Consider the following 11,328-nt stretch of genomic DNA (forward strand, 5'->3'; position numbering starts at 1 on the left):
TCAGCGCATCCAATGATCAGGCAATTTAAAAATCCCTGGATTTCCCAACCATACTTTTTCGTTAGACCTATTTATGTACACGTGCCAAACTTATCCTTAATCCTAGACACCTTGTTTTTTTTAAATCTAAAAAGTAAAATAAATACCTTCGTGTAGAAGATCCTCACGTACAGGATTTGTAATCAAAAACTGATTAGTCAAAAACTGCAGAACCTTGATCCTGTCGTCAATCGCAGTAAACGGATATTCACAAGTTGATAAAATATTAAGAATATTTTGATCGAAGCTCTTGTCACTCTCGACATAAGATCTGAGAACTTCCGGCCAGGTCATGGAGTCGACAAAATAAAGACTGACATTAACCGAGTCTTTTTGATCGAGAGGCCCAAAATGTGTTTGCTGGGAGTCCTCTTCTCTGAGGAGGGCCTTTATAAGCATGATGTGTATCTCAGCGAGTAGATTAGTCTGGTCTTCGCAGACAAGTGCTGCGCAGAAGTCTTCAAATCTGAAGGGTGTGAGTCTCACGAGGGTTTGGAAGTGCCTGAGGACTTCATAAATTGAGAGGGAGGGCATGACGAATTCCTTGGGAACGAGAAGATCGTCAGAAGTTTTGGGAAGGTTGAGCGGAGGGAGCTCGCGATTCTGAAGCCAAAGTGGCTCAGGACTCGGGGGTCTTTGTTGACCAAGGAGGGACTTTCGAGGTGTTCCACTCGTGGTGCTGTAGCTTGAAAGCGAGAAATCACTGTCACTGGAGGGATCCGGTTCCTCGATACTCTCGGAGGAATCTTCGTCCGACTGAATCTGGTCTTCCTCGATTTCGCTCTTTTCGCTCGACTCGTCTCCAAAGTCGGAACCATAATGGTATTCAGAGTCGTGGTAGTCAACGTTTGGATTGTATCCGCGACGCTGATAAGCGCCTGCTGAATGTCCACCTAAAAAAGAAAAACAAGGTCTTTTCTCAATTTTTGTTTTACAATATGTTCATCAAATTTATAATTGTGATGTCAAGTAAAGGTATGCAGTTTTATTTGCAGAGGGACCAAGCAATTGGTGTAACTGTATAATTTACAATAATAGCATTTTCAAATAAAAAATTAACTAGTCTTGACATTGGTGGAAGAAAATGTGGTTTAAATAGTTCATTTTGGAGGAAACTGACAAATAAATTAGAAATATTTTTAATATTATAAAGAGCTTGAGTGTTTGAATCGCGTTTACCAATCAGAGATGAAAGGCGAATGTGGATTTTAATAAACTTATTTGCTAACTTCCGAATCGCAAATGAAAAAAGTCGAAACAGTTGTCAAGTTTCTTGGTCCGGCGCACTGTGTGTCATTTGTGAACAAAACTCGACTGACAGTGCAATTCATAACAGATTTTGATGTGTTTTTATAGAAATGCCCGTAAGGCTTGCAGGTATAGCGAGTGGCTGCTGACATTTTATTTCGACTCAACAGAAATTTGCTCTTTAAGAACAAAGTTAAAACTTTTTGTTGTTAACTTTTCCGTGATACCATTTCTTCTAAGACTTTCAAATACATCAAAAATGGTTATAAATTAATGTCATAACTAACTAAAAGTAATTTTCAGTGGGTAAGATTAACAAAAAAATGGTAAATAATGTTATAAACAAATTAATTAACAAAAGTCATTTTTCGTGATTCGCAATGATAAGCTAATTTTAACTCATAGCTTTTGTATAAAGTATCACAAATAATGCTGTGCGCTTACAATAAAATAGCAATAGCTAATTATTGCCAGTTATTCGAACAATTTTTATAAACAAATGCACATTTAGACCATTTTTTGGTGAAAATGATTGATTTTTTTTGCGGAATCAACTCGGAATGTTTCGCCAAACACTCCTTGCTATCTTTTTCATAGTGAGCAAAAAATGTTATTTTTTTAAACAATATTTATAAACAAATGCACATTTTAACCATTTTTTCATGAATAGGATTGATTTTCTTTTTGCAGAATCAACTTGAAATGTCTTGCCAAATACACCTTATGGTCATATTTTTCATGGTCACCAAAAAATGTTACTTTTTTAAACAATATTTATAAACAAATTCAAATTTTAACCAATTTTTTATTTATGAATATTTATGAATATTTATGAATATATAAATTTTTATATTTATGAATATCATGTGTCCCTGAAAAGGGCAGGATTATTTGGACCAAGAAAACTCCTTCATCTGTCAATTTCTGTAGGTCAATTAAATTAAATTTGCTTCAAGAAACTGATTCCTTTTTGAAGAAAGCATACATTTATCACATAAAGCTGCTGGAAAAAGTTCGTATCTATGCCATTGATTTCAGTGGAATAAGTTTTGATATGAGCTTTGACTTGAATTGTACTAAGATTTTTGGAGCTCTATGAAAAATATGATAGCAAGGAGTATTTGGCGAAACATTTTAAGCTGACTCCGCAAAAAAATCAATCCTCTTCACCAAAAAATGGTCTAAATGTGTATTTGTTAATAAAAATTGTTCGAAGAACTGGCAATAATTAGCTATTGCTAGTTTATTGTAAGCGCACATCACTATTTGTGATACTTTATACAAAAGCTATGGGTTAGAATTAGCTTATCATTGCGAATCACGAAAAAATGACTTTTGTTAATTAATTTGTTTATAACATTATTAACCATTTTTGTTGTTACTCTTACTCACTGAAAATTATTTTTACTTGGTTATTACATTAATTTATGACCTTTTTTAATGAATTTGAAAGTCTTAGAAGAAATGGTATCACGGAAAAGTTTAGCAACAAAGTTTTAACTTTGTTGTTAAATAACAAATTTATGTTGAGTCGAAATAAAATGTCAGCAGCCACTCGTTATACCTGCAAGCCTTACAGGCATTTCTGTAAAAATACATCGAAATCCGTTCAGAATTGCACGGTCGGTCGATTTTTATCCAAAAAACGGTGTTTTTAGATACACTGTACGGCGCTTCTACCAAGCAGTGACAGTATTTGCATATTTAAAAATATATCGATTTTAGAATTGAAATAAGAAATGGAGACTTCCGAAAATTCGTCTCTTTCCAGTCAAAATGATAATCGATTATTATTTTTTTTTACCACCCCAAACTAACTCAGTAAGATTTTCAAAACAAAAAATAAAGTAGATTTATCTCGAAAGCGGTGAAAGATACGTGAAAACTATCGGTATCGGGAATGATGGTCGACCATTTCGCCGTCTGGTGCCAAAAAATCGAAATAAAAAGAATAGGTATAATTTTAAAGATTCATTTTAATTTTTTCATAAACTAGTAAAAATAAGTCTTTATACAAAATAAAGTATTTTCGATACAGTTTCTATTGTATACACTGAAAAAATCCATTTCTGTCAGAAACAATTTCCTCAGAAAAAAAATCGAAAAAAAAGCAAGAAATATTTTACTTTGTCATGTATGTTTCAATGCATAATAAGCTTGAATGAAATTTAATTAAAGTGTGTAGCCAAAAACTTAATCCAGATTATGCTAAGAATATGATTAATAGTGATTGGAATTGAAATATGAATTCTAACCTAACGTTTAGTTCTGACTTGTTCAGAAACAATAATTGTTTGCCGTAAGAAAACATTTCTGTAAAAAAATGTGTTTTTTTCACTCTATAAGATGTAAATTCCACCTGAAACACTTTGTTTACGATGAAGACTTATTTTTAGCATGCAATAAATACTTTAAACTCCATAAAAAAATCGCAAATACACTTTTTCATCATTTAAAATGCAAAGTTAACAAACAAAAATCAAAATTCTCTTCCACGTTAATCTATATATTCTATCGTTATAAAATAAACGATTAAAAATCTTTTTTAATGTTTGAATAATTATGTTTTTAATTTGCACTTTTATTGTATTGTTTAGAACACATTACAAATAAACATAAATGCAGCAGTAGCCTCTTTCATAATAAGTTGAACTTTTCTATCTTCACTATATTAACATAATACAGTGAACTCTTGTCAATTTCAAGGGCCGCGAAACTGAAATATTTACGTATTTTAGAACTGGAGATGCCCCACCTATACCGCAAGCCACTTTTGTCAAGCGAGGTTCATTGGCTACCTCAGCGTTGTACCGATGCGCGCGCTGTAAGCATGTGTACGCATTTGGGCACCATACATATCAGTGTTTTCAAGTGTTTTTGTCGACGTACGGCACAAAAAATATAATATTTCTTTGGAAATAGTAGAGGAGAGTACTCGAGATAGGAGAATCTGGAGATATTCTCGAAAAAAACTTGTGGCCCTAGAAGAAAGAGTAATTTCGTAGCATGGTCCATTTTTTATTGGGCTTCTAAAGATTATAGGCGAACTTTTTGTGAAATCGATGGTGGTCGAGTTCTTGGACGGGAAATCTTTAAACCCTATTTATTATTCATTAAATATGTATTTAGCAGTAAAGTTTGTCTGGAGTGATGGGGATTGAATAACTAAGTAGGGAAATATTGATTGTGTTGAAGTTTTTCATTGTAACGGTCAGGCATAGTAAGTAGATTTTTGCACGGTGCGGTTCTCATAATGTGAGATACCTGTGGTCTTTATCACACTGGCTGTGCGGGGGAAATTGGTTACGATAGTGTTTGTGAATACTGGAAAAACTAAATATATCTAAATATACTTTATACTTCGGAAACATAGAATGAAGTTTTTCATTAAAAATAATGCTTTATTTTGCATTTTATTAGCTATTTCCTGGGGTATCTCATATTATGAGAATAGTTTGAAGAGTTTGGAAAAAGCACTTTTTTTCATTTTTTGTATTTTCAGAATAAAAAATTTTTTAAATAAAATTGTTTATTTGAGCTTCTTATGACAAACTAAATTTCCTTTAAAATGATCTATATTACTTTTAAATTCAGTACATAGAATTCCGACAATCACGCCAAATAGAGTTGATATCTCATATTTGGGTACTCTCATCTACAATTGAACCGCTGGCGACCAAAAGGGGACACGGTCGGATTCTGCCTGAGAAGTATTGTCTTGAGTGTCAATTTTAAAAATCTTTCTAATTTCAATTTTAAAGACTGATACTTGAAGAGGATTTCAAGGCGCATCTTTTTTTCCTCTTGCAAAAATTTATAGGTTTTGTAGTTTTTGAGATAATTGGTAAAAAGTGGATTTTTTGAAAACGAAAAATTCCATTCTTTTTTCATTTCAACTCGAGCTAATTGAGCCAATTTTCATCATTTCCTGATTTCCCTCATACGAAGTACGTGTTTAAGTCTTCTGAAACTATCTAAGAAAGAAAAACGAGAATATTGTAATAAACAAAAAAGTTATTAATTTTTTTTGAGGCAATGCAAAAATCATGAATTTTAACCTTCAAACGCCTCGTTTAGCGAACGAATTTTAAGCTGCGGAAAGCTTTCAGTGAGAAAGTTGTTCATTAAGGTTCAAAGAAGTTTTCTGGAAAGTTTTAGATCAATTGGATTAATAGTTCAAAAATTATGAATGTTTTAATATCCTAGCGGTAATCTTGACGCTGCCCAAAAACGTGCCTGACCGGCTACGTACGTCATAAAATATTAAATTTATGATTAAAATTTATTTAAAAATTGTATTGAAGGTTTCCAATCGTACCTGATTTCTGGAACATTATTTCTTATTTTTAATCCACGAATCTTCATTTCTAGTTCTTTTTCTACCTTGTTTCATTTTAATATCTTTTTCTTTTTAATTAATATTCTCAAAAATATCTCAAAAATCTCAATAATCTCAACAAAAAAATGCTTTTCCAACTATTATAAGAAACAATCACTTCGCTAATTCTATGCTTTATTTGTAGAATTTCATAGAAAATGACAAAAAAAGTTACTGTCGTGCATTTGTTTTGGTAAAATTGACTTGACCTTCATGTCGTTCGCTGCAGCGCGTACGTAGCCGGCCAAGCACGTTTTTGGGCAGCGTCAAGATTACCGCTAGGATATTAAAACATTCATAATTTTTGAACTATTAATCCAATTGATCTAAAACTTGCCAGAAAACTTCTTTGAATCTTAATGAACAACTTTCTCACTGAAAGTTTCCGTAGCTTAAAATTCGCTCGCTAAACGAGGCACTTAAAGGTTAAAATTCATGATTTTTGCATTGCCTCAAAAAAAATTAATAACTTTTTTGTTTATTACAATATTCTCGTTTTTCTTTCTTAGATAGTTTCAGAAGACTTAAACACGTACTTTGTATCAGGGAAATCAGGAAATGATGAAAATTGGCTCAATTAGCGCGAGTTGAAATGAAAAAAGATTGGAATTTTTCGTTTTAAAAAAATCCACTTTTTACCAATTATCTCAAAAACTACAAAACCTATAAATTTTTGCAAGAGGAAAAAAGATGCGCCTTGAAATTCTCTACAAGTATCAGTCTTTAAAATTGAAATTAGAAAGCTTTTTTAAATTGACACTCAGGACAATACTTCTCAGGCTGAATCCGGCAGTGTCCTCTTTTGGTCGCCAGCGGTTCAATTTGACAACTAAAAATCAATACAATAGAATAAAAATACGACTCAAATATTTCGCGGAAAATTCATTATTGTAGCATGACGTGACGACCATGATAGCATATGTTATTTATGACTAAAATAAAAACCATTAGAGAATTGGAAACAATTTTATTTTTATAAGAATAATATAAGCAATATATGTACCAAGAATTAAGAAAATCAATACGAACTTCATAATGATGATAGAATACATAGCTTCGAACACTTTCACTTTTCATAATAAAGTTCAACCTTTTTGCATTATAACCGCAATTTGTCAAAACCCAAATTTTGTCTTAACTCTCCCTGTAGCTTTTAAATTTCGTTTTTAATGTGTGTACAAGTCTTAGCCAGCGATATGGATCTTTGCGCAATATTTTGGTTCTGATTTCACATTTTTCAAAATAAAAATTTCTTGCAGTAGCAGGTGTAAACGCAGGTGTTAATAAGTTAAAAAAAGTTATCAAAGTATAAAAAATAATTTCATTGTATTTTATTTCAGTTTATTTCATCTCCAAATATATTAATTGCATTTTAAAAAGATTGAACGCTTGCGAAGCGAGCGTATGTGATTCTGCCAGGTATATAACATCAACGTAATGTAGTAATTTTAGTAGACCAGTCTAGTATTTGGGAGTTTTCGTACTGTAGAATTTAAATTTTACTGAGACAATGTACATGGATATTTTGAAAAATTGCTATATTTATTTCTGTAATACAATTTTAAAGATATGTGGGTTTAAATCGTGTATTTATTTACTCTTTGTAGTGTTAGTTACGGTAGAGGTTAGGATTAAGGATTGCATCATTTAAACGTGAAATAGTTACATTTTCCGTTCAAATTTGGAAAAATATGTGTAAGATATGTTTTAGTTTTAAAAAACTCTAACTTAATAATCCTCTCATTTATAAATAATATATAATAAGTCATTTAATTAAGTGGCCCATCCCGCCCAGACATGAAACGACATGAGCCAGGCGCACTAGTTCTTTATTTTCGTTTCTAATTCCGCATATACTTTTTTAGTTACCTTTATATTAGCAAAATTTTATTTAATAATATATATATAACGTTCTACTTGCAAGCAATGAATTAGCATATTTTAAATACTGATGTGAAAAAGAAAATTATGCTTATCTCGCCCCACCCTAACCTAAAATTAATTTTATTAGAAAAAGAAAAATTAGCAGATAATTTTTGTTCGAAAGCGATAATATCGTACAAGATACAATTTTTAAAATATCCGTTATTTCCACTTTTTAGAAAACCTTTACCTCTTGGAAAAAGTTATCTCCACATTCTTCTTTATTTGGTCAAATTATTTTTAGAAATTACTGAAGCTTTAAAAGTGAATGATTTAGGGTTTAATGTAAGTAAATTATTTTTATTCAAATATAAAAAATACTGGGGTAATTGTGTTCAAGCGGCTATAATTCAACGAAATAAAAACTTTTTTTTAATCATTAATTTGCGATAACTTTGAAACTATTTTTTTTTCAATCGGCACTTTATATTTAAATTGCTATATAACAGTTCTTTTAATTGCCTTATTAACAGTTTTTTTCTGCATTTTCACATTTATTCTGCTCTTCTTTTACTATTTGTAGTAGACATATACTGCTCTCGATCCTCCAGGTTGGTTAGGTTTGCGTTGAAGGTTGTTATCAAAGCCAATCCCCGTTCAGCAGCATCATTAACCAACTTTATTCTTTATATACTTTGGTATGATTCAACGAAACCAATTTTCTCTATAAACTGGGATCTTCAGTCAAAAATTATCAAAAAATTTGCGTAGGTTCAAAGAACCATAAATGAACCATGAAAGTGAAAGTGACCAGTGTGTGTATTTTCCGAAAAGTGTCGGGCTATTATTTGAAATTAGGAATTCATTAAACTATTGAGTTCCGATTAATTTACAAGAAATGTGGTGTACTTCAATAACAATTTTAATGTAAAAAAACGGATATAACGTGTCACTATTATCTGAAGATCTATATTGAATTTTGCGTAATTATAAATATGTAAGATTCCTTCTTCCCGGAGGTTTTTCCAAGACGTAGAATGTACCGTTCAGGTTGATCTCAAGCAATCCCATAACGAAATTTGGTGATGTGGATGCGCAGGAAAATGCGGGAATCTATTTGTTAATTCTTTGAATAAACTTAATTGACGTAACCCGAGCGACTAATTAATGTTCACCTCCTCACTTTGTTCCCCTAATTGTTGGTATTCGATCAAAATGTGCTTGGATTTGGTCGGATACGAAACGAAATCAGTTTATTAGTCAGTATGTTTGTGAGCCGCGATTTATTGTGACTTGTGAAAGCTTTCCACCTGTGATAATTTCTAGAGATTAATCAGCGACCCGGGTCGAAGTGGTATTGTGGGATGAGTATGTTGTTATCATAAACACTATGCGATTCCAAATTGATCTGAAATCTATTCTGTAACTATATATACTTTGCATGTATTCTGCGGAATTTGAGCTTTTTGACTGCATTCAACAAAACGCCGGGTTTCCCGTTTTATTGACGGGGAATAAAGTGACGCGAGAAGCAAGCGAAAAGTAGCTTCAAACTTCAGAAAATAAGATGAAGTAATTCGTTTTAATTTATGTCGACCAGGGTAATATTATTATTATTATTAAAATCTCAATTTCATTAAAAATTTGATATAAAAATCTCTTTTTATTATATGGTACTTTTGCTTTTTTGACCAGAAGTCAGCAAAACTACCACAATTTTTATGCAGAAAAAAAGGTTTAACACTTTAATCATATTATAACCTAATTAAATGATAGGAAATATAAAATTGACTATAGGTACATATAAATCATGTGTAACAAATGTCAGTTCTCTTTGAAAAATAAGACAGTGTACACAAAATTGAAGAGCAATTTTTTCGTCATATTTGTTTATTTATAAAAAAATTTCAAACCTAATTGAAAAATCAGGCTGGACAACTTTCTTAGAAATCTTATTAGCTTTTTTTTTTAAATTTTTTTTTGTCGATATCGGTGAAGATTTTTGGACTGTACGTTATTCTGAACCAAACAAGTCATTTTTCTTCCCAATGTGCGGCACTCCTTTAGGTACAAAACCAAAAACTCTTTTTTCTAACACACGCACGAAAAGTTCGTATTTCGAGGCATGTATTACGTGCGGGAAGAGTGACCAATTCCGAAACCGTGGTAAAAAGCAGTTAGAAAAAGACTTTGTCTAGCTGCTGCGCTTGCACTCTTTGAGTAAGATTACTCTTTCTTGATGTTGCGCTTGCGCATTTCGAGTCAGAATTACTTTCCAGAACTGTCGGAATCATAATTTCACTTCATTATGATTTTACGCTTGAGAGACTGATTGTGAGTAGTAAATAGTTATTGGACATACTCAAAGTGATAAGTTACCATAAAAGACTAATAAATAACCGATAAATTACCGAAAATTTTAGATATCTGAAATTATCGTTAATTTGACCATTTTTCATAAATTTCTGAAATTTAGCCAATTTTTCATAAATTTTAGGAAACTTTTGAAATTTAGCGAATTTTCCATAATTTTTCAGGAATTTTTGTATTTCTTCCAAAAAGCTTCGGATACACTAAATTTCTATACATTTTCGGTAATTTACAAATTTAACAAAAATTTCCGGAATTTCTAGGTTTCTCAAATCCAAAATTTCCCGCATTTTTTTGAATCAATATCATGTTAAAGGAGCTAAAAGTAGGCTGTTGAAACTCTTGTCAAGCTTACAGTACTTGCCATCGGCTCATCTTCGGGTCGTTTCCGGCTCGTTTACAGCTCGTTTACAGAAACAATTTTCTTTTCTTGACTTTTTATCATATCGTGCGTTATTTGGCTTAAAATGTTGATTTTCGTGTGTTTTTTGTAATTTTGTAAATGCTATAACTCTGGTAAATTTTGTTTTTATAGAAAAGGCATTGGAATAAACTGTTCGTCTGTTTGAATACTATAAATATTCGTACAGAAAATTTTTGAATTTAAAAAAAAAGTGGTCTCAAAAATATTCAAAATACGCTCACTCTTTGAATTTTCACCCAAAATGGCTGGCTAACGAACTTCACTTTATTTTAGGATACTAAAAGAGTATACCAAAGGTCATTCCAATTTGTCAATTCTTTCGAAAGTTATCGTGCTAACAAACCAAAAATCTACAGACTACGCACACACAGCCAGACAGACACATTTGTAAAAACCTGTTTTTTGGATTCAGGGGGTCTCAAGACGTGGAAATACCTTCTCTTGATGAGAATGTAAAAAAGATCAATCTTGTGACTTTCAAAATTTCCGTCCCAACTGTAGTTTGGGATCATGGTCTTTTTAAATAAGAAATTATGAATCAAAAGAAAAAACACTACGTCTGAATTTTCCCTTGGTTGTGTTTTATTTACAAGTGTCTCCATTTTACACCTATCGAAGTGCTTATCCTTTAAAACGAAAAAGGCAAATAATAAATTGTCACACACACATTTTTTTCAATTTTCATCCCAAAATATTTTTAACGTTATATAATTCAAAATGCCTTGAGCGGTAGGTTAGACTTCCTTACTAAAAAAATATGCCCACTGCGCGGGCACATTCCCATTGCGCGATGCACGCGCGGGTACGCTTTCGCGCTCCGCGCTCGTTTTCATAAGCTTAAGGGCATGTGACACAACTAAATTCCTATATTACCGACCTCACTTTTTCAGTTCACTGAATGTTGTTTTGAACCTTAGAACTTTTTTTGTAAATAAAATATCGAGCTGAAACTTTGGAAAATGTATAAGTGTACAATAAAGTACGTTTAGGTACTGCATTTTGGTAG

General features: G+C 31.9%; 1 protein-coding gene across 8 annotated transcripts in view; it reads right to left on the bottom strand.

Moving 5' to 3' along the window:
• LOC117171702 (nucleosome-remodeling factor subunit NURF301) overlaps positions 1-11,328 on the bottom strand; it is a 74,267-nt gene that overhangs the window by 54,473 nt on the left and 8,466 nt on the right. For all 8 annotated transcript variants that reach the window (XM_033359278.1, XM_033359286.1, XM_033359265.1 and 5 more), the window contains one exon: positions 147-932. In XM_033359278.1, coding sequence (XP_033215169.1) covers positions 147-932 — 786 coding nt within the window. The remainder of the gene's footprint in view (positions 1-146; positions 933-11,328) is intronic.

The sequence above is a fragment of the Belonocnema kinseyi genome, chromosome 1 (genome assembly GCF_010883055.1).
Source record: "Belonocnema kinseyi isolate 2016_QV_RU_SX_M_011 chromosome 1, B_treatae_v1, whole genome shotgun sequence".
In the NCBI taxonomy this organism is placed as follows: Eukaryota; Metazoa; Arthropoda; class Insecta; order Hymenoptera; family Cynipidae; genus Belonocnema; species Belonocnema kinseyi.